The sequence below is a fragment of the Lepisosteus platostomus genome, chromosome 6 (assembly GCF_059453375.1).
Source record: "Lepisosteus platostomus isolate fLepPlt1 chromosome 6, fLepPlt1.hap1, whole genome shotgun sequence".
Classification (NCBI taxonomy): Eukaryota; Metazoa; Chordata; class Actinopteri; order Semionotiformes; family Lepisosteidae; genus Lepisosteus; species Lepisosteus platostomus.
The window spans coordinates 7,734,827-7,759,248 of record NC_142616.1 but is presented as its reverse complement, the minus strand read 5'-3'; the positions used below and the strand labels follow the sequence as shown (position 1 = coordinate 7,759,248).

The window sequence follows — 24,422 nt, the reverse complement described above, 5'->3', positions numbered from 1 at the left end:
GTTATAAGTCTGTTGAGGCAACTTTGAAGACAGTTTTAATTTACGTGTCATTTTTAAATTGAGGGATGATTATGATTTTCAGTGCACACTTAAATCATCAGCACAGATCTTTTATTGAGCTTCCATTTCAAGGAGAGCTCATGGAAAAAGCTGAGTCTAGGCTGTAACTTATTAAGTTTGTTTATATCGCTACAAAAAGGTGTCTCATTCTGGTTCTGGTCTGTAATTCTGACCAGACTGCCATGGATATCTGTGGAATAAAAGGCGATTTAAGTTTTTGTCTGTTGGTCACAGGATTTATCTATACGTTCAGATGAGAAAATTAGAAACGTAATGCGTGTAACCTTATACTGGAATATTCATATCGTGATATTTATTTGACATTTATTAAGATTGTGAAGTTTGGTGAGACAGATATCTCTTGCATGCTCTACAATAGACACATTCTCTTTTGAAACTGACGTCATAATATGTGATGACACCAATCAGCAGTAGGGCTAAATATGAAAGCCTGCTTTTACATCAATGACAAAACGCCCAAGATCAATGTTAAGCCCAACATCTTTATTGTCCGCAACAAAAACGTTTGCTTACAACTATGTTGGAAGTCTATTTTCTTCATTCAACTTTAAATTCCATAGATAAAAGTTGATACCTGTGAAAGGAAAATATAGCACAGCCAGGAAACCATAATAGAAAGGACTGGAGGGCAATTAAAATATCTGTGCTTTTATTTCCTGTGGTTTCTTCTGACCATCTTTATTTTAGAAATTAAATACAGAACACTTACAAGACCACATACATTGCTCATTACCCATCAATAGCACACACAACGCTCACCAAGATATAAAAATATAGGCTACTTAAGACATAGTGTGGCTGGGGGCAGGGGGGTAGCAGAGGGGTCTGATATGAAGCTGGAAAAGTTCATACAGTATTTTCGTGATACAGTCTGACTTAAAAGGTAATTACCAAATGTAGAATGAAATTTTAGCATCAATTTCAGTAATTGTGGAGGTGGTGAATAAAGGGTTTTCAAATCTCTTTATAATCAAATTATTGATTTGTGCAGCTTCTGGGTGTCTTCCGGTAATGGGAGCCACTGGGAGAGGGATATTATGTCCTTCCAGTTAAGCAGACTAACCTTTTTTGCTAGGATTGGTGATACTATCAGGAACGTGTGCTGATAATGAATTTACTAATAATGAGACAAAGTGACAAATCTGTTCATGGAAGGGAGTTGATTGCCCAATATTAACCGAATGAAAAAAGTTGGTCAACTTTTTATTGCCAGGCTGAAAAGAAAATCTGTGTTTCTTAATAGTCGAATCTGCGTTAAACCACATTGGGGTTAAAAGGCAGGGAGAGGTTCTCTGATTGAAAATCTGATTAATTTTAAGCCACACTGTGGACACTGGTGCAGCTCTCAAGTCAGAAACGATTGCACAGAAAATTGTTAACACTTTGAGTTTGTTCACACCTGACAGCACCTGACCAATGACCTTTTCTCCACGTTCTGCTATAGACGTTCAGCGTAAGGAGCACAAGGAGATTTTGTCATAAGTAACATCATCCGGGAGCCGGGAATTCATTTCTGACATGTATACTATTAGGTAACAAGGTGTTTTAGTCTACGTTTGTAGAAGATTTCTGAAGGAGATCCAGGGTTCATTTAGAATGCATGAGTGTGGATTCTAAGATGCACTAGATCTTTTCGGTGGTGATCTGTGAACCTCTAGGCAATGGACAGCACCCGGATCCCATAACAGGTCTCTTCTATTGAAAATAACATTTTCCACCAGTAATGAACATGATATGAGAATCTACTTAAATCATCTGACAGCTGTAACATCCTCGTTACTTTGTCTCATTTCAGCGACTGTTTTCGAATGCCGGTTCTAGCACTGGCTTGCTGGTTTTCTCAAGTGAGGAAGCAAATCTCGAACCGTGATGTTCAATCCTCAGGACATTCACAGGATTTCCAAAAGAAGGTCAAAGTGAAACGGGATCAGGTGGAAGGTCTGTGTGGTCTCCAAACCTGTTTTTCACAGATCACCCAGTCCTCAGCTGAACACTAAGAGTTCATGTGAGCCCCCTGTACAGTACAATATATGGTCGTCTCCTCAGGATGTTCCACTGGTTTTCTCTGACCTCCTGCTGGTCCCACAGTTGCATACAGAGTCTCAACAGGAGGGGGCACAGCAGTTTCCTTCTCAGAAAGGAAAACAAAGATCCAGAATTACAATCACACGCTCAGCAAATTGTCAGGTTTTCTCCATCGGAGAGTTCAAAGCCTTAGACGGAAAAGGCGATCATGGCTTTCAACTCATTCACAAAATACTTAGTAATTACATGTTTTATATAGTCTTTATAAAAAATGATCATGAATATTATCACAATTATATTTTTAAAGTTCATTTTTCCCGTGTTTTTTGATAGTTTTGTTTAGTGTGATATTTCCATGATTACCATTTTGATATGGATAATTTGCTTTAGATTAGGACATTTAGGAACAAATGAATTAGGAATGTACAGTAATTCATCAGGAATCTTGTGTAATGTGTACCACTCCTGCTGCTACCGTTTTTAGTACCAGATATAATAAGAGGAAGGAGACGAATACCTGTACCGTAGAATATGTAGTGTAGATGTCCTCTAGATTTCCATCTGAGCAGTTCAGGAAAAAGGAGACAAGTTAGAAACAAAGCAAAACCAAAACTGCAAAGAAATGAATATAATGTCTTTCTCAAAGGGCAGGCATACAGTAAAATATCAAGGAATCAGCCATGTATCTAACAAACATACAGTACACATGTCTGATCGGAAATACAGTACGTGTGTCTCTTATATACTTATAGTAACTTCAAACGTTTCAGTTAATTTATCATGTCCAGTTTTTCAGATTTTTCTGCAAAGTGACATAATGAAACTTAAACAGAAAATGAGATGATACTATTCTATTTGTTATTGGTGCGCTTATATTTTTCGTAATGAAAATAGTGTAAAATACTCATGAGCAGAACCGGTCATGGTAATATACAGTATACTGTTTCTACACTATTTCAAATATCTGATATATGTACTGTATACTGTATATTGCAAGGGCATAACCAAAGACATTCAAGTTCTGTGAGGAGTTCCTTATTCAGCTGTCTATCTGAAGGCTGATAGTGTTTGTATTGCGGTATATATTATGTATAGATATAAGGGTTAAACTAAGTTGTTTTTGTGCTATGATGTTGCTGTGGTAAACAAACTGGGCTGTGGACAAATGGTAAAATGTGCAATTGTACCCTTTATCAATGGAGGGATGATAATTAGAGGTTAATACCACACAGACATTTAAGAGGAAGAGAGTAACAGACAACACATTTTTGCTTTGGCCTTTGTGGGCCTTCCTGTTCATTTTAAATGTCATCTATAGTAAATCTTAGAAAGTCGAGATGTCTTCTAGAAAAATATTCCAGTTTAAAATGTAGTCTTCAATAATTTTGTTAAACAAGGTAAAAACAGAGAAGGTTAGTAGAAATTCATAGCAGATGGTAGCATTTCCTCGGCCTGTTAAATGTCGGTTTTGTTTTTTCTGTTACATGTCACAAAAGTAGAGCATTCCACGCATGAGTAGTAACAGTAGCAAATTCACTGTTATACTGTACATCATGCACACATCATTCACTTTAATGGTCAGACACGTTGAGGCAGTAGCATGGCAGATTAGTACCTTGATTAGTAGCGCTATGATTTTTTTTAACACATACATAGATGATGCTCAGAACAAAGAAGGTCACGACAACACTGATCCCACTCGCCACACCAATGATCACTGCTGCATTGTGGGGCTCGCTGTTTCTACCTGAAATGACAGATACTGTCAGATACTGTTTTCTCATCAATAACGGAAACAAGTACATTATTTCCTTACAGGTGCAGTAGCTGTGAAAGAACACTGGTAATTAAGGCACCGGCTGTTGTAACAGTACATGAACAGAGGTTAAAATACATCTCATTTATACAACCTAAATCAAAGCTGTTCTCTCAAACTATTCTCATCACTTTCCGTCAAGGTTGAAGACATCCATCATCTTCTTCGGAATAGAGGTTTTCATACAGTACTTTGTGCTGCAACACTAAATACTGCAAGTTAGCGGGAAAAGATCAAACAAAACCATGGAGGGATTTTTACTGAGTAGAAGATAAACATGGATACCCATGATAAATGTTCAGTTTCATTACTCTTAAATAATGTATTCTGTATAGAAGTATAGAAGCTGTATAGAAGAGGAACATACAGTAATACTAGCCGCTCTCAAACTGCACAGTGATTCTGATGCTTTTTGTAACCTTGCACATTTAAATATTCCATAAACTGGCCTTCCTTGCAAAACTAATAACTTGCACTTAGAATGCAGATACCGAATTCACAGGCTCAACGTGAATGATGGTGTTTTTGCCATACTTACAGACATCTTTTAAAGCCAACCAATGAGACTCTTTGCTGACTCGGTTGCTGGCCTTGCACACAATACTGCTGTTCTCTACAGTGACAACGATTTCCAGGGCATCCGACTCTATGTAGTCTCGTCTCACTTCAGTGCAATGCGTCTGCTGGCAATTGTAGGACACAGAATTGTCTTGACCGACAGTGCATGTAGCAGAGATGTTGCAGCGCTCTTCACTGGCTGAAGCTGACTTCACCTTTAACTCTGGTTTAATCACAGAATCTACAATGCAACAAGTGGTTGATTAATTTGATACGACGGGTATATTGGTTTGCTTTGAATGCTTTCATTGCTGGGTGACCTGACCACTTGCTGATCAATGCCATGACCCCAGTACCAGCACAGGTAGAATAAGGACTGTGAACGCTGTTTTACATCACACCCACTTGAGTCTGATAGTCTCACTCTCTGCAAGACTCAGACTCCTACTGTATTAGTATCCATTTAAAAGAACAGCTGCTTGCAATGGTGTCTCACACTAACACAAGCTCACAGGCCCCTGCAAGGTCATATGATTCCCTTTTGGGATTTGGTCACACAGCAAAATTCAGATCTTATCAGATAATCATATTACAAGAAATGATAAAGGTTAACCCAAGTTAGTGGAAGAGTTGTAGTCAATCCTGAAGTGATACCCCATGCTGAAATGTTGTCAGAGCTGTGTCACTGAAAGCAACAGACACAGTGAAGGAATAATTTCTGGTTGCATATTTGTCTCAATGGTCTATTTTGATTCTAGACTTCATATTGTCTACTGAACTGAAGTCAGAACAAAAACATATGTCCACAGAAACCACATAACTGTAACATTTATAAGGTTAAAACATGTACCTTGGGGGATTAATCTGTAAGTTACAATGCTTTTGTCAGTTCCTTCTTTGTCTTGTATTATTGCTGTGTAAAATCCATTATCTGATTCCTCCAGTTTATTAATTTGTAGCAAAAAGTTTGTCTTAAAAAACATCACTTTACTCTCATAGTGAGGAAAAATGTCGAGATAATCAATCTTGAATGTGTATTCCAGTATAGTTTTAGAAGTGTTGAACCTCCAGTAAAATTTTCTGTTTTCTGCTGGCTTCACTCCTTCCACATCCAGAAGGTAAGGCTTTCCTTTTAAACCATAGCGGTCAATTACTTGTTCAGATTCAGTACCTGGAAATGGAAAAACAATATTAGCTTTATACATAATTTCAGCCTTAAATGTCTATACTGTATATAGTGTATGTATAGAGAGAGAGGATCAATGTATCAATGAACATTATAGATTGAATAACCAAGCTGTCTTAAAAATAGCAGCAGTCCTTCAAATTTTTCATGTCTTCATGTGGTCAGTGTCATTTTTTAAAGGTATTTACTCCTTCTTGTGTGGTGCATACTTTTGAAATTCCAAAACTGATTTGCCAGTTGTATGGTTGAATAATTAAAGCATACTTACATGATACAAGATATGGGTAACTGTTTCCAAAACATAAACACTACAAATGATTAGTTCTGCATAGCTTAAGAAATGTACAAATATCAGAATAGGAGAAGCACTAATATTGCTACTTGTACTGCAGCTATTTATACAGCTTGAACACATAAAATAGCCCCTAATAGATCAAGATATTCTAGTATAAATAGGAATATTATATCTTCAACGCAAATACTGTATCAGTGAAAAACTTTCTGTAATGTTGTAGCTGGTGATTTGTCAGAACCCCAGTGCAAGAGACCGGAGAGGGAAAAGTGAAGCGTGAAAAGGAGAATGAGTTACCGGCTGACGGGGCTGATCAGCCCAGGCTGGCCAGTAATGGGGGGGGGAGTGATGATCCCAGGAGAAGCCATACGAACTACATCCCCAGCGAAAAAAGGCTGTTGCACAAAGCCGGTTGGAAAAAGGGGGTCTAGGGTATGGAAAAAGCCCTAATAGCGCAGGTCGGCAAACTGGAGGGTCGACACGGTAAGTAGTGAAAAAAAAGTATAGAAAAGGTGCTGGCTGGAATAGAGGCTGCCGTCTCAGGTCGATGCAGGGCGCAGGCTAGCAGCCGAAGCCGTGCTGTGCCGTGGGAGGCCGAGAGTCAGCTGGGAGCGCCGGACGACACAGGAGCAGAGGCTGGAGTGCCAGGTGATGCTGGGAGCTGAGGCCGCTGCGCAGAGAGGAAGACTAGAGCCAAGGCTGCTGTCTGACAGAATCAGCCGGTCAGAAAACACAGTCCCGTGTATGGGAGAAACTGAGTTGCGGGCTTCCTGGGAAAGGAGTTCTTCGAGGGGCAGACTTGAGGCTGCTGAGACTACCGCGCGGAGCCAGAGCTGACTTGAGGCTGAAGCGCAGGGAGAAGCTCTGGGGAGGCTGCAGAGACGGCTGCGCAGAGCAAGGGCTGGCTTAGTGCACTGGGTGACGCCGGAGCTGAAAACCGCTGCCAAGGGTGAAGTGCAGGGTGAAGGGGAAAAAAATAACTGCCGCAAAGCCCGTGGGAACGACGAAACCAATTGGCGAGCGTCCTGATATAATAAAAATAATGGGGGCTTCGGCACGGAGAAACTGAATAACGAGCCTTGTAAAAAAAAGAGAGAGAAATGGAATTCGGGGCCGTCATGAGGCTGGTACTTCATTTGTTCATCCATCAATGTCGATGAAGACCATGACTATCAAGAGATTATTAAGATTGATTAAAATGTGTCCTGAGGTGGCTGATGATTCTAATCTGGGCACGGATGTCTCTACCACAAATACGGCGTGTAAGACCAGTGTTTGCTGCGGTGGAGGCGCTGACAGCTCTGGCTTTTTCATGTCTCATGCATACTTTCGGCCTCGGCTATGCGTCATTTTTTCTGCAGCACCTGTTCCTTTGAGGATTGGGCTGCGCCATGCTGTGCGATCAGATGCCAGGCTTTCCCTGATGCCGGCGGAGATTCCTAGGCTTTTCATGGAGGTTTAGTGAAAAGCCATGGACATGGATTGTCCTTAAAGCGCATCCTGGGTCTCCCAACTGGGTGTTTTCCCTCTGCCGGTTCACCGTACAAGAGCTTCTTGGGAAGACGCTCATTGTCCATGTGTAGGACATGTCCAGCCCATCTGGCCCGAGTCTTCTGCAGCAGGGTGTGAATGTTGTGCTGACCTGTGCCTGTCCAGACCCCTGTGTCAGGGATCTTATCATGCCACCTGATTTTCAGCACTTTGCGTAGGCACGTCATGTGGACGTGATTCAATTGTCTGACGTGTCTGCTGTAGATGGTCCATCGTTTGCATGCATAAAGTAGCATTGGTAGTACTATAGCCTGGTAGACTTTCAGCTTTGTGTTGAGACTAATACTTGTACATTCCCAGAAGTTGGCTTGCAACCTGCACTGCTGGCCTTAGCAATTCTGCAGTTAATTTCTTCATCTATGTTCACATGCCTGGATAGATTCCTGCCCAGATAGGTGAAGCTATCTAAGGCGTTGAGTGTCAATCCCTTGGCTGTGATGCAGGGTTTCTGATGGGGCTTACCGGGAGGCAGGCTGGTACATCGCTTCTGTCTTTTTGTGTGCTGATTGTGAGACCGAAGTTGTTGCATGCTGCATAGGACCTGTCCATGCTGGCTTGCATGTCCTGCTCGCTGGCGGCATTGAGTGTGCAGTCATCGACAAAAAGGAAGTCCCCGATGACCACCTCCTTCACCCTGTCCTGTATCTGATGTGGGTGCCTTCCTCACTGTTGCGAAAAGCGTCTAACTGCATGGCTGAGAACATCATGCTGAACAGTGCTGAGGCGAGCACACACTCCTGTTTTACTCCGTTTGTCACAGGGAAGACGTCTGCGATCTCACCGTCATCCAGCAGACGGCAGGTACTTATGTGCAGAAAAAAGACTGTCTAGCTCAGCACGGGAATGTGAAGAGGGCAAATAGCGCTAGGTCAAATCTGGGCGAGGCGGGGAAAGAAAACAACAAAAATCCCATCAAAGCAGAGCCTAGGCTGTCGATAGAAAAGGGGGAATAGAATAATAAGCGAATTGACTTGGATCACCAAAAGGTGATCCGGTCAGAGCAGCAAAACCCTGGAAAACCACGAGCCCCTGAGAATGTGATGGTTACCCAGGGCAACCGCTAACCCGAAGGAGGCTGCCCTGACAATTTCCTAATCGTTACTGTATATCAAGAATCACTAAAGACAATGTTTTTTTAAGACCAGTTAATATCATATAGTCTTAGTGGTTTTGAAGAGGATGATAAAAAGATGTTTTCAATAATTATCTGCAAGTGGTTTTCAGAGTACACTGGTAGATTTTTACTGTATAATGCAAGTGGGGATGTCTCGGTACTTTTAAGCGAAAGGGTGTGGGTTCAATTCCCAAACCGAGCAGTACTATTGTAACTGTAGGGTTCGTGCGATGGCGGTTAAACGCTTTGCCTGAAAGGATGGACTTTGGAATAGAGACAGATATTCTCTGTAGACAGATTATTTTTTTAACAGTCTCGTTTACACTTGCTGCACTCTCTCTCTCTCTTCCTGATCTCTTCCTTTTTTCCTGGTCACGTTATTTCACATAATAATCAGGAAACACAGAAAGTTATATGAATTTAAACCTATCAACAGACTGACACAGTGAATTCTATAACTCAAAACATTTTAAACTGTGTAGCTGAATAAAACAGCAATGACATACTGTAGGACACAAGTTTACATTTTTATTACTGCAATGTACTTCACTCAGCATTCAGTATAATAATTAATCATCTTTATATTTTATTATTGAATATTTAAATATAATTATTTAATAATAATAGTAATTTTTAACTATTTTTAACTCACTCTACTATCTGTTTGACCTGATGTAAATCTTGTATTCCTTTGTATAAATTTATAATACTTCTAAATATTGTACAGGTATGATAGTTCTGTCCATGTGGAGCTTGTTTTTGAAATTACAATGCTCATGGAGCACAAGCAAATATATACTGTATATATTCTATGCAATTTAATTTTGGTTCTTAACTGCAAATATTTTAAGTTATTGACATTTCCCCTAACAGGTATACAGTAGGTAGATGTGAAAAAGATGGTAAAATGAAAAGACATAATGATGACTGAAAAGACATTCCTGGCAGTACTCCTGAATGTTTTTTTTTTACTGCCTTTATCGGTAATATTCTCTGGTTCCTTTTTTATTTAAACACAAACGCTTTCTTCCCACTTACAAAAATACAGAACTACAAGTGCAAAAGCTGAAACATTAGAAATGTCAGGGGACAAAAAGATGTACTGTACCCTCCAACGTACCTATCAACAGAAACCACACAGATGAGACTTGAACCCACAACCCACTAGTCGTGACTCAAGAGATTTACTGACTATGCTATGCCACCCTCAAAATATAAGGAAAAATATAAAGCAAATTACATTAAAAATGTTTTTTGAATTCCAAGATTCCCCAGTTCTAAGATCCACAGTTCTGCTGACCAATCCCAATATGGGCATGATAGCTATGGGTAGCTTTGATTTGACTTCGAAAGCTGCAATTACAAGTGGTAACTTAGTTCTGACCTTAGTAGTGATGTGATTGGACGATATGTTAATTACTATTCATACCCAGAATTCAACTTAAAACAAATCTCTAATCAAATCTACATACTGTATTCCAGAAAGCGTGGAAAGCAAGCTGCAGGACTGGTGATCACAGCTTTATGGTGAGTATGTGACTGAAATTCATGAGATGATTCTCCTACCGTGTACATTTACTATCAGTATGCAGTACAACATAGTAATTGAGTGACTAGAAGGACAAGACCTGGTGTTACTGTAGATCATTTGGATATGGCCTATGAATCTCTCCAGGAGGATGTAGTAAAAATTGGAAACTTTTCTTTAGGAAAAGAAATCACAACACAAGAGAAGTTGCTTCGTTAAAGACTTCCAGGCAACAGCCACAAATTGTCATCCCAATAATAAGAATTCCTTACACTTATATAGCGCTTTTCTCTACACTCTGCTCAAAGCTCTTTACAGGTAATGGGGATCTCCTCCACCCCCACCAGTGTGCAGCCCCACCTGGATGATGCTCCAGTACTCTCCCCACACACCAGGTATCAGTGGGGAGGAGAGCAGAGTGATGAAGCCAGTTCAGTTCAGAGAGAGGGATCTAAATGGGCCACATTAAATTATCACGGACTCATCTCCTTATAAATCCTCTCTACTCATTTTCAGATTTCTCCTGTCCTTCATGAGTTTGGATACTCCTTCTCAACTGCTCCTCCCTGCCCCTTACCCCTTCTTAATTGTCTTCTCCCACGCCTTATTTTTCTGCTCCTTCCCCTCTCTCCTTCACAATTGCAAAAGGCTCCACACCCGAAACATTGTGTTTCTTTTTCTTACCTTTCAGCATGGGTGACCCTTCACATGTTCTTTTACATTCAATTATTTTTAGTGGTGTCGGACTCATGTGCTTTTCTCTGTTTTCGGTTCTGAGTTTACCACTGTTAACATTCTCAGAGCTGTTACTTTTCTTCTTCCTTTTAATTTTAAATATGTGGTCCAGCTATTTTGTTGTTGCATAAAGTATGATAATGTTCTCCCGCAATGTTGTTTTGAGTCGTGATTCAAGTGTGAATTATTAACTTCATTAACCCAGCAGATTACCTGCCTTTGATAACAACTGGACTGGGACAAAAGGGTTTAGTAAAAACGATCAAGAGCAGCCATCGACACCTTTGTACAGTATGTGTTTTTGTACAGAGGTTTGGAAGGGGGTGTAGTTTAAAACTTGCCCATTTCTGTTCTCCACTGCCTGAATATCTCTAATTATCTTGCCCTGTCTGGGGATCTTTTCTCTCCCCCCTCCATCCAGCTCATCTTCACCTTTGCAGCTGCTCCCTGGCTCATTCCTTGTGAAACAAGAGGGAGTTATTCACAGTAAAGCTGTCATTTTCTCAGCCTGGCTTCTTACATTAAACAAACTGTGTATTTCCTCTCCATGGTGCATTAACTAGGATTTGACTGAGCTACTGAAATTGATATTTGGAAGCTGTGATTTAACTTGAGTCTAAGGCTGCTGACTAACTTGAGTCTAACCCTCCCTATACTTCACAAACTTTTCTTATTGGTCACTTCATAATGTTAAATTATAAACTATATAATATCACAGCAATTATTATTTTAAGTATTTTTTCCAGAAAAGACTAAATGCAATGTCATTTTCATTTATGAGCTGAGCTCCCTTTTTTACACACTGCATTTCTAAAAGTTGCCTTGCAAAGCAACTGACCAAAAATTATGAATTATTCAAATAAGGCTTAAAGGTTCATTTACATTTAAAGAAAACATATTCTGCTCCAGTAGAGTAAGTGCCATATGGAAATAGAAAATAAGGAAATAAAGAAAGTCAAAAGAAGAAGCATTTGACCAATTTATTAAAAATCCATAATATTTTTTCTCATATACTGTATGTCCTATATTAGAAATGCAACAAGTAAAAATGAGTTTTGGAACCATATTGTTAGAAGGAAAAGGTATAATAGTACACAAAAACTGATTACAATGAGATTTGCATTTATAACTTCTATGAATCCCTGACAAGTGTTTAGACAGTTATTTGGTATCGAAGAATTATAGATGAAAAAGTTTTAACAATGACTATTAAATAAAGAAAATCAAAAAGGCACCTTTACCTGCTACTGGCCAGAGAAAGAGCAGACAGGTGAAAAGGACCAGCTCCATTTTTCTTTGCACCTTCAGACGGCTGTGACTCTGAATAAACGGAATAAAGTGCCAGTGTCGGTCAAAGTACAGTTTCTAAACCACACTTTCAATATGACATTGAGAATTGGCAAATAATGAACTTGTCCTCCCCCAAAAAATCATTTTTCATTTGATGAAACCACACACTGACGTGTGCAAAATAAAATTGCTTAGTTGATATTTATAAACAGGAAATAGGATTGCAACACTTTTTTTGAAAATAATACCAAAAATAATTATATTCTTTAGCCTGCTCCAGAGCTGAATAAAATCAACGTTTGTCTCAATATACTTGCTGGGTATCCCCAAATGCAGCAAATCAGAAGATCTGTTTCAGACGCTGAAAAATTTCAATGAGAAAAATTCTAATGACATTATTTCAGGGGATCTAATCACCAGTAGTAAAGGAGGCAAGAAAACAGGACACTAATGGCAATCCCCAAACTTATTTAAGCGTGGGACAAGTTCATCATGAGACGGTCTCTTGCCTGTACTTGTGTGGAACAATACTGCCCCTTTGTGTCTTTGCATGAACATTGCATGAATATGTTGGTTCTCCACTGAGTCCCAACAAGTTGTCAAAATTGCTTTCTGATTGTTCTACAAAAACAAAATAGAAACAGTTGATATGCATTGCTTCATTCCAATAAAAAGATGCTTTTACGTGTACTCGTACACCCGAAGAAGGCTCCACAGCCGAAACGTTGTGTTTTCTTTCTTCTCTTTTCAGTGTGGAGTAAACCTATTACTTGTTCCTTTGCAGACTACACATGCTGACGCAGCTCTCCACCTGAACTACATTTACTGACTTGCAATTTTGTAACTCTGGCTTTTCGGTGATGGACACAGTTACAATAAAAGCTTTATTCAAATATACTGTACATTTCTTTGATATATTTTAAACTTAATAATTTGCATCAGGCAAACCTTAGCTCAGTTTAATTCATTCACAGGTTAAACTCTTCCACTTGCTCTGGATTACAGCAATAATTAATTGCCACTCGTACAGCATCCTCAGATTTGGAAAGGTGCTTTATAAATAAGTTTTATTATTCTAAATGAATATGAATCATATTATGAATGAATTCAACAAAGTATTACTAAATTCAACAAAGTATTACTAAAGACCAACAGTCAAGTATTATAAAAGCATTTAGAATATTTAGTAGAGACTCACTCATTATTAGCTATACAGTAATTGATCTTCTAAATCAGTGGTTCTCAAACTTTTTGGACCAAGTACCACCCCTGATCAAACCAAAGCATCCACATACCACCTCCAAGTCATCTTCTCATAGAAACCACAGAAAACCTCAATGACCAACATGAGCATGCGTGCACACACACTCACATACACATATAATAAATATTATAATAATAAACTTTATTTGATATAGCGCCTTTAAAGGTGGCTTCTCAAAGCACTTTACAGAAAAAAAAAACAGGAACAACTGTCACGGACGTCCAAAGGGACTAACCGTGGGGAGCAGGAGAGCGGAAAAAAACCCATATGCTTAGCGGCGAGACGGGAAAAAGGTCAGGGTTCATAGTGCAAAGAGTTCAGGAATGCCGTATACAAACCTATGCCCTCAGGGAGCGGATGTGGGGCGCCCTGGTGCTAGGCAGGTCTCAGGACATCCGAACGTCAATGCTGAGCGAAGACAGAGTGCAAGACCCGGAAATATATAGCCCAAGGGAAAGAGAGGGACAGGAAGGACAGCAGACCGGAAACTAGGGACAGGACAGAGAAGGAGCGCCCTCTGGCTGCAGAGGGCATGACAACAACAACAAATAAAAATAAACAATAAAAAAGCACCATGTCAGTGAGAGGGGTTTGCCTGCTTAGTCGAGCAACGCAGATGTGAATTCATTTTTCGAGCCTTGATACAATTCACAACAGAGCCTTACATAATTTTAAATCGTCAGGCATTTTCTTGATGGCAAAGGTCTCACGGTGGATGTTGCATTGCGTCCATACATTTCTGGAGCAACCTCTCTAATTCGTGCAACTACACCGCTGTGTCGGCTTGTCATTGCTCTAGCACCATCTGTACAAACTCAGACGCATTTTATCCAGTCAATGCCATTCTCTTCAATAAATTCATTCAGAAGCTGAAATATGTGCTCTCCTGTAGTTCCTGTTGGTAGCGGCTTACCGAACAGAAAGTACTCATGGGACATACCCTCAAACTAGTATCCAACGTAAGCGAGCAAACTGGCCAAATCAACTACAGACTCATCTAATTGCAGTGAAAAGCATCTGCTCATCTTAACGCGCTCTACCAGCGTACTTTTGATATCATCCGCCATTTCAATAATTCTATAAGTGATTGTGTCTTTCAGAGGGGGCAGCAGGTCGAGCTGTTTAGCAGCTTTTTCTCCACACATAATACATGTCAGCTCTTTTGCCAATGGTAAACAAGGTTCTTCAAAAATAGTGAGGGGCTTACCTGCTTTAGCAATCCGCAAGCTTGCATTTTTCCCTGTTTCCGTTTCAGGAGTCTGTCTCAGAAGTTAAAAGAAGTTTTTATTTCATGCGCATGGGAGCGAAACACAGGGACGCTCTGTGTATTTTTCTCAAAAGTAGCCTAGAACAGTTCTTAAATATTTTTCTGTTATCTACTGTATCATGCTTTCCCGTGCTCACAAGATTACCAGCGTTCGTAGCACACATTTCTATGCTTTCCCGTGCTTACAAGATTGGCGGTGTTCCAAAATCACACACATTCTCCTACCTCCCTATTTGCTTGAGATAGCTTTTTTAAATACAATTGGTCACTTACGTTCGTAGCACGCATTCCTATAGAATGGAGTAGAATTACATTGTAGCTCTGTGCCCACTCAAGTATTAGTGCACGCTGTATCGTAGTACGTGGGCTGCGTATTGGACACGTATTAAAATAGAAAATATGAAAACCCGTCCCGATTTTCAGCACACACAACAAAGTTCCAGGGTCATATGGTATACCAGCTGGCGGCGCTCTGCGTACCACTTCTGGTACGTGTACCACAGTTTGAGAACCACTGATCGAAACCATTTTTTTTACAGCTTTGAAAGTCATGCAATGTTTGAGTTAGGCAGGAACACGTCATTGTATCTTTTTTTTTTTTAGTTTTTAAAAATTAAAAAATCATTTGCCCATCGTGTTAGTAAGCTGTTCCCCAATTACTGACAATTGTAAAAAAATAATCCTTCCCCCCTCCCTCGTTTAATTTAAAGATTTCCACGAAGAAATCCTTAAACACAAAACCATCACATATAATAATTCATCCAGCTGGTTCCCTGTTAAATGACGCTGATGGACCAGGTTCAGTTCTATATAGTACCATATAGAGTAGTTTAAACCCTTTTTTTAAATTCCAAGTTAAATTGTTGGCTGATTACTGGCTGCTGACATTTGGATTATGACAAAATCTAGATTTTTCTAAATTCGGATGTAAACCTGAAAGAGATACATCATGTTCAAAATAAGCTATAATAGTGGACTATTTTTATGCATTCGGCTATATGAGAAACAAACCGAAGTAATGCTCTTATCACGTTTTGAACTGCCTGGGTGCAGCTCGCTACATTACAGTGCTCATTACCACTACAAGGACAATATAAGTTTTTTTAAAAAGAAACGAATGTCAAAATGTTTTCAAAATGTCCAATTTTGATACTTTAGCTGCTTAGTTACACAATTCCATATTAATATAACTATCAAGTGATGTTAAATCACTACAACATTTTTCTTTTTACAGTAACGGCAAGTGGTGTTCTTACTACGTATTCTTAGAAAAGGATAAAACATTATAACTTTTTATGAAATACAGAATATAAGCATAATAATGTTAGAAAAAGCACATTAAAACCAGAACCCACTGTAAGTTACCAAGTTAAAGACTTTTGATGCATAAAATATTAAGCATAATTAATTTATTTATGATGAAGGTGGAAGGTTGTGTACTTTTGTCCAACTGAGCAATCTTGCTTTTATAAAATACACTGACTTTTTAATGTTTAACATGCTGTAATACACGGTTTAAAATACTTAAAAGTTTAAAGAGTAACCAACTTAAATTCTTAATTGGAAAAAGATTGTCCCTCAGCAGTGACCGGGATGTGAAATCGGGCGTTTTTCTGGCGACAGCTCCAATTCTGTACATGAGACATTAAGCTTTATTAGCTCCACCTGGTGGTTTTACAAGGTGATTCCGGATACTATTATCCTAAAAAAACATGCGGTATGATGCGGTACATTGCGCCACGTCCACCACGATTTAAGGCAGCATACCTCGCGCACTTTGAATAGCTGGATCTGTATATATATAAACAGAGGTTTGAATGAAAAATGGTATTGGTGTAGAGTAATGGTATCAGAGAACAGAGAGCACCTTAATTAGCAGCTCTAACACGTACTTAGATGTACAGAAAAGAGATGAACAAGATGGCGCCGATCTCACTTGCTACGCCAGTGATCACTGGTGCGTTCTTGGACTCACTGCTTTTACCTGAAATGACAGGCATTATTTTCCTATCAAGAATGGATACATGTATGGTAGCTCTGGGAGAGCATGGGTAAGAAAGGCACAGGATGATTAAAAATGTTCATTTGCAGAGTTTAAAATGAATCTTATTTATGCAAACTAACATTTAAAAGTAAAGCCCTGGGGCTTTATTTTATTATTTTCTTATCCTCCATTTTTTGTGATGGAACTGAAGTTTTCATACTTTTTCATTGCATCTCTTAGAAATACAGGTAAGTGGGGGAAAATATGAAAACAAAACAACAGAAGCATTTTTGCTGAGTAAAAAACAGACTTTGAAACCCAAGATAAAAGTTCACTTTCATCTTGGGTTTCATCATTTATTCATGGTAAGTGATTTTGATGTTTTTTGTAACCTTTCACATTTAAATAGATCATACCGTAAGCTGATGTTTACAGTTGCAATCTGCTGTTGCACTGCAATTTCCCTCACAGGATCAATAAAGTATCTATCTGATCAGACTCAAAGTGAATTATCTTATTTTTGCCATACTTACAGACATCTTTTAAAGCCAACGAATGAGACTCTTTGCTGACTTTGTTGCTCGCCTTGCACACAATACTGCTGTTCTCTACAGTGACAACGATCTCCAGGTTATCCGACTCTATGTAGTCTCTTCTAACGTCAGTGCATAGCGTCTGCTGGCAGTTGTAGGACACAGAATTGTCTTGACAGACAGTGCATGTAGCAGAGATGTTGCAGCGCTCTTCACTGGCTGAAGCTGACTTCACCTTTACTTCTGGTTTAATCACAGAATCTACAATGCAACAAGTGGTTGATTAATAAGATACTATGAGTACATTGGTTTGCTTTGAATGCTTTCATTGCTGGGTGACCTGACCACTTGCTGATCAATGCCATGACCCCAGTACCAGCACAGGTAGAATAAGGACTGTGAACGCTGTTTTACATCACACCCACTTGAGTCTGATAGTCTCACTCTCTGCAAGACTCAGACTCCTACTGTATTAGTATCCATTTAAAAGAACAGCTGCTTACAATGGTGTCTCACACTAACACAAGCTCATGGCCCCCTGCAAAGTCATATGATTCCCTTTTGGGATTGGGATGTAAAATCCAGATCCTATTACAGAATCCCATCTTGTGAGAAATGTTAACCCAAGTTAGTGGAAGAGTTGTAGTCAATCCTGAAGTGATACCCCATGCTGAAATGTAGTCAGAGCTGTGTCACTAAAAGCAACAGACACGATGAAGGAAGAATTTCTGGTTGCATGTCATATTTGTCTCAATGGTCTATTTTGATTCTAGACTTCATATTGATTGATTGACATATGATTGATTGATATGATACTATGAGTACATTGGTTTGCTTTGAGTGTTTTCACTGTGTGGTGACCACCTGCTGATCAATACTATAACCCCATTACCAACCCAGGTGGAACAAGGAGTTCAAACGCTGTCTTCCATGACTTCTGCTTGAGTCACATGCAGTCTCACACATTGCAAGACTCAGGTTCCTATTGTATTAGTATCCATTTAACAGGACAGCTGCTTGCAGTGGTGACTCACACTTATACAGGCTCGCAGAGATTTGTAAAGTCATATGATTCCCTATTGGGATTAGAATGTACTACGAAATACAGAACCTATGGGGATAATGTGACTATATGACGTTAAAAAAAAGGTTAACCCAAGTTAGTGGAAGACAGAGTTGTGGTCCACTGTCACGTGACACCCCGCGCTGAAATGTAGTCAGAGCTGTGTCACTGAAAGCAACAGACACAGTGAAGGAATTAAGGAATTTCTGATTCCATGTATTATTTGACTCACAAAAAATGGCCTATTTTCATTCTAGACTTCATATTGTCCACTTGTAAGCACATGCAAAAACATATGCACACTGAAACCACATAACTGTAGCCCTGCTAAGGTTAAAACATGTACCTTGTGGGATTCATCTGTAAATCACAATTTTCTTCTCTCTTCCATCTTTGCCCTGTGTTATCGCTGTGTAAAGTCAATTATTTGACACCTCCAGTTTAAGAATTTGTAGAGAGAAGTTTGTCTCAGAAAACAACACTTTATTCTCATATTGCGGAAAAAATGTTCAGATATTTATTCGTTAATGTATACTCTAGTATAGTTTGGGTAATGTTAAACTTCCAGCAAAACCTTCTCATTCCTGCTGCCTTCACCCCTTCCACAGCCAGGAAGTAAGACTTTCCTTTTAAACCATAGCGGTCGATTATAGATTCAGTACCTGGAAATGGAAAGAGACACCATGAATAATTTCAGCCTTTAACTTCTATAGATAGTATAGGGACTGTATATACAGAGAGGACAAAGCGTACATCAACATTACAGATTGAACACAGTAATACAAAGTTTAGAAAATTCATAACTGAATTTTCAGCAGTGTTTTTGAATAAATAAAGCATTTGAACACGTGACACAATATATGGGTAACTGTTTCTCATGTTGGAAAAGATATACACATACTAAAGATCATTAATTAGGCATAGTTTAAGAAATTTAGAACTTTAAGCATAGGAGAGGCACTGATATTGCTATTATCAATAACTAGACCACATAAAATAGCCCCTAAAAGACCAGGGTATTCTAGTATATTTAGGAAAATTTAGTCTACAATGTGAATACTGTAATGATGAAAAAACTATGAATTTCTGTATTGTTATATCATGAATCATGAAAGATCATTCTTTTTAAACTAATAGATGTCACCAAGTCTTTTAATGAGAAAGAAAAAGAGATGTTTTAAATAATGTTTTACAAATGGTTTTCAGAGTGCACTGGGAGATATCTGGCTGTAGATATGCACTATGTTGCAGAGTTTGTTTTCAAATAACGTATCTGTTTCCAAAAAATATAACTCTTATAGCTTTAATACATCGTCTTTTTCTATTCTGTTTTAAACATTACTTTAAAAAGCTAAAAATATTTGCTTTTCTCTCTCAAATATTTAAACCCCAGACCATAATTTAAAAATGAAATAGACTTTTAAAAGGAAGATGTGACCTCAACACTTCTCGTAGCTTTGAAATTCACTTAATGGGTTACAGTAGTTGTTTTAATATTACTTTCATGACATTTACAAGTGTCTGTTAACAGAGTGACCAATGTCTTTAGGTGAAGTTAAGGGCTAAACCGTATTCCAGGTAGTATTTACTGTAGGTGACATATATAGCCAGCAGCCCTACAACTCATTACTGGCAACATAATGAAACTAATCAAGTGTGAGCTTGGCCAGTATCTGGATAGGAGACTCCCCGGAAAGCTACAGTAAGGTTACTACAGAAAGAAGTGATAGTGGGGCCAGTAGGGGGTGCTCACCCTGCAGTCTGTGTTGGACCTACTGTAATTCTCCAGTATACTGATGGAAACACTATCCGTAAAAAGGCACAGTGTTTGGATGAGACTTAAAACTGAGGTCCCCACTCTCTGTGGTCATCAAAAATTTGAGGATGCTTCTCGAAAAGAGTAGGGGTGTCACCCCAGTGTCCTGCTCAAATTTCCCATTGGACTCCTAATAATCTCCATCTATGAACTGTCTTCATCACTCTGTTCTCTGTTCTGTACTCCCCACTGATAGCTGGTGTGTGGTGAGCGTAGTGTGTGCACTATGGTTGCTATCACATCATCGAAGTTGGGGCTGCACATTGGTAGTGGTGGAAGGGAGTACCCACTACCTGTAAAGAACTTTGAGAAGCGCTATATAAGAGTAAGAAATTATTATCATAGATGTCTATACTAATGATTAAGCAGTAGCGTGAGATGCTTGCAAACTTGGTGTTTTTTTTGTAATTGTAACTTTGCACATTTTATGTACTGTAAATGTCTGTATTTTTTCCATTTACAGAAGTTAGGGAGGAGGTCAAATTCTAATGTTGCACTTCTGCTCCCCTGTATATAAATACTCCTTGGCTGCACTTCTGTTTTAGCCACCATTCACATCACTCCAACTTCACCCTTTCAGCTGTCTCCCTGGTTAATTCCTCATACTGTAAGTGATGGGGTGGAGGGTGTGTGTGACAGCACTAATTTCCAACCAGCACTATTTCCTCAACCAAATAAGTTAACACCAGAGTATTAAGTATGTTTCCTCTTTATATTCGTCAGCTTATATCATCACTTAATTTGTATAAATTAAGGTTATTTTTAAAGTTGTGAACATGTCTTAGAAAAGACATGTGTGTGAAAAAAAACACAAAGAAATAAAAAGACATTTATGAATGTTTGTTTTTTTTTTCATTTTAATTACCTGAACTATTATTATTTTCTGGTTCATTTTTATTCAAACATGCTGCATTCTTTCTGCTTGCACAAATACAGCAATTTCAATACAAAAGCTGAAACATTAGAAATGTCATTTTATTTGTAAAGGGATAAAAAGATGTACTGTTCCCTCCAATGTGCCATTAACACATTGCCAAAGAAAATGTAAGGTATCACATAACACAAAGTAGTGTAAATATTGCTCCTAGATGTCTAGGATGTCTAGGATTGTTGTGTTCTGAGACACATAATTCTGTATGTTAAAAGTTGCTGTATGATGTTTACCTGCCCTGATACAGGCAACGAAGCTGTACTTGACTGCTAATTTTGATTTCCAAAGTGGATATAGTTTTGACTCCTGTAGCAATGTGATTGGATCATACCATAATTAATATTCATATATACCCATAATTCAACATAAAACAAATCTGTAATCAAATCTACATATTCCAGAAAGAGCAGAAAGCAAGCTGCAGGACGAGCAACCATAACTCTCTGGGGAGCATGTGACAGAAGTCCATGAGATTTATACTACCGTACACATATATGTATATTCATATATTACAAAACTGTAATTGAGTGACTAGATAAAGCATTACTGAATGCACTTTTCATGCCTGAAAAAGATAATTTGGTCATTTGTTTCTTTCTCTAGAAAAAGAAATTGCAACATGAGCGAAGTTGCTCAATTGAAGACATCTAGGCAACAAACTTTCTCACAATAAGGCAGACACTTTCACATTATTTTTAGTCTTTTAGACTTTTCAGTGTGGTTTTCAGTTTAGTGTTAACATTCTCAGAGGTGTTACTTTTGTTTTTCCCTTTAATGTTAAGGGAACAGTAAAACTTTGTTTTTCAACAAAGATTGAGTATGTTCTTCTAGATATCCTATGGTTTGACGATGTGAGCAGTCATGTAAGGCACCTTTTCCACCCCAAATTGAAGGGCAAATCTCTGTATTAAACCAATTTAATAGAATAAACACTCCTCTGCCATCTAAACTCCCTACAGTTCAGGAATCCACTCACCAGTCCCTCCCCGACCGGCTGCAGTTTAGACACAGCTACCTGCCACTCTGCACCTGCTTGCTGTTATACTGACTGCGGCTACCTTGAGGGATGTCCACTGAAGCACAGGTACTATCAGCTGATCCCTTTCCTGCCTGGGGGATTTCCTTTTAATTCCTTTTAATTAGTAATCAAGGCTGCTGTGTCCAGTTTACTCCAGTGAAGTAAGAGGCTTTTTCTGAGCCTCAGCTTGTTCTGTCACAAGGTCCATTTACTTACATATAGAAAACATATTCTGCCCCTATAAAGTACAGCAAAAGCCAAATGGAATTAGACAAAAAGGAAATAAGAACATAAGGAAAGTGACTCAGACAGTCAGGAGGACAATCATTTGAGTAATTTATAAAGCACCTATTTTTTTATCTTAGGATTTAGATATAATAATTGCTTACACTTACAGTGCCTTGCGAAAGTATTCGGCCCCCTTGAACTTTTCAACCTTTTGCCACATTTCAGGCTTCAAACATAAAGATATAAATTTTTTATTTTATGTGAAGAATCACCAACAAGTGGGACACAATTGTGAAGTGGAACGAAATCTATTGGATTTTTGAAACTTTTTTAACTAATAAAAAAATGAAAAGTGGGGCGTGCAAAATTATTCGGCCCCCTTGCGTTAATACTTTGTAGAGCCACCTTTTGCTGCGATTACAGCTGCTGGTCGCTTGGGGTATGTCTCTATCAGTTTTGCACATCGAGAGACTGAAATTCGCTTTACAGGTAATGGGGATCCCCTCCACCCCCACCAGTGTGCAGCCCCACCTGGATGATGCGACGGCAGCCATAGTGCACCAGAACACTCACAACACATCAGCTATCAGTGGGGAGGAGAGCAGAGTGATGTAGCCAATTCATAGATGGGGATTATTAGGAGGCCATGATTGGTAAGGGCAAATGGGAAATTTGGCCAGGACGCCGGGGTTACACCCCTACTCTTTTCAAGAAACGCCCTGGGATTTTTAATGACCACAGAGAGTCAGGACCTCGGTTGTACGTCACATCTGAAGGACGGCACCTGTTTACAGTATAGTGTCCCTGTCACTACACTGGGGCATTAGGACCCACATGAACCACAGGGTGAGCGCCCCCTGCTGGCCCCACTAACACCTCTTCCAGCAGCAACATGAGCTTTCCCAGGAGTCTTCCATCCAGGTACTGACCAGGCTCACACCTGCTTAGTTTCAGTGGGTTGCCAGTTGTGAGTTGCAGGGTGATAGAGCTGCTGACATAGGTATACTAGAATAGTATACTAAACTAGAATGTAATATGTGGGTAATGAAATCCTACTGTTATAAAGAAAATGTACAAAAGAATGGAAAACTGATTGAAATTAAATCTATAAGACCTTGACAAATGTTTTGCGTTTACTTGGCATCGAAGAATTAGAGATACAAAAGTTTGAATAATGACAATGACTGTTAAATACAGAGTCAAAAAGGCCCCTTTACCTGCTACCGGCCAGAGAAAGAGCAGGCAGGTGAAAAGGAACGACTCCATTTTTTCTTTTCACCTTCAGACGGCTTTGAGTCCAGCTGAGCGAGGTGTCTGTTCCTGTAAAAGTGTCCAGCATCCAAACTGCACTTTCAATATAAGTTTGAAAAAAAAGGCCAAATAATGAACCAGGCCAAAAAAATCTTTTTTTTTGATCTGCCAAAACCACACACTGCTGTATGTGGAAAAAAAATGTTTAGTTGAGATTTGTTAAAAAAAAACTGGAATAGGAAAAAGGATTACTTCACTTTTTAAAAGAAATCTATTCTGAAGCCTGTTTCAGAGCTGAAAAAAAAATCTAATTGTGTCTCAATGCACAGGCTTGGTAACCCAGCACACTGCTTATCAGAAGTCTGTATCGCTTCAGTCTAGCGCACTTGTCTTTTCTTTCCAGTAATGAATTCAAAAAATCTGCATTTACACCAACTGATATTAAAACCAAGAAAAATGCCCCTCCAAATTGATAAAGGATAGTGCACATTTATTGACATTTTTAGTAAATAGACTCTATTACAGTCAAACTTTATTCAAGCATACAGTAAATTCCTCTGACAAAATCAAACCTTAACAATGTGCATCAGGCAAACATTTGCTCAGTGCAGCTCATTCACAATTAGTTGAAAAGCCTCACCCTGATACAGGTTAAACTGTTCCACTTGTGCTGAGTTACAGAAATAAATGATTGCCAACTTGTATACCATCCTTGTTATGCTACGCCCCCAGAGGAATCACCATTCCACCTCACATTCCAGCACAGTTCCAGTTAGCCCTTTTCCCCAGCCTATTTAATGCTGCCTCACACTTTTCCGTGTGCTTAGTATATGGGATTTCCTGGCTAGAGCTGCTCCCAGTCTCAATGATATTTACTACTGGGTTTTTGGC

General features: G+C 39.0%; 1 protein-coding gene across 4 annotated transcripts; it reads right to left on the bottom strand.

Moving 5' to 3' along the window:
- Positions 1 to 543: 543 nt before the first annotated feature.
- LOC148659988 (SLAM family member 5-like) lies at positions 544 to 16,617 on the bottom strand. 4 transcript variants are annotated; one of them, XM_088634011.1, is made up of 7 exons: positions 16,600 to 16,617; positions 12,128 to 12,206; positions 5,331 to 5,651; positions 4,457 to 4,721; positions 3,722 to 3,849; positions 2,624 to 2,667; positions 544 to 2,209 (listed from the first exon to the last, which is right to left on the bottom strand). In XM_088634011.1, exons 2-7 carry the CDS (start codon positions 12,174 to 12,176, stop codon positions 2,075 to 2,077), a joined length of 942 nt encoding a protein of 313 aa, XP_088490137.1. In that variant the 5' UTR covers positions 12,177 to 12,206; positions 16,600 to 16,617; the 3' UTR covers positions 544 to 2,074. The 4 variants fall into 4 exon arrangements, with proteins under 4 accessions (XP_088490137.1, XP_088490135.1, XP_088490136.1 ...); XM_088634009.1 differs by lacking the exon at positions 16,600 to 16,617 and having other exon boundaries at positions 12,128 to 12,324; XM_088634010.1 differs by lacking the exon at positions 16,600 to 16,617 and having other exon boundaries at positions 3,722 to 3,853; positions 4,461 to 4,721; positions 12,128 to 12,324.
- Positions 16,618 to 24,422: the final 7,805 nt, after the last annotated feature.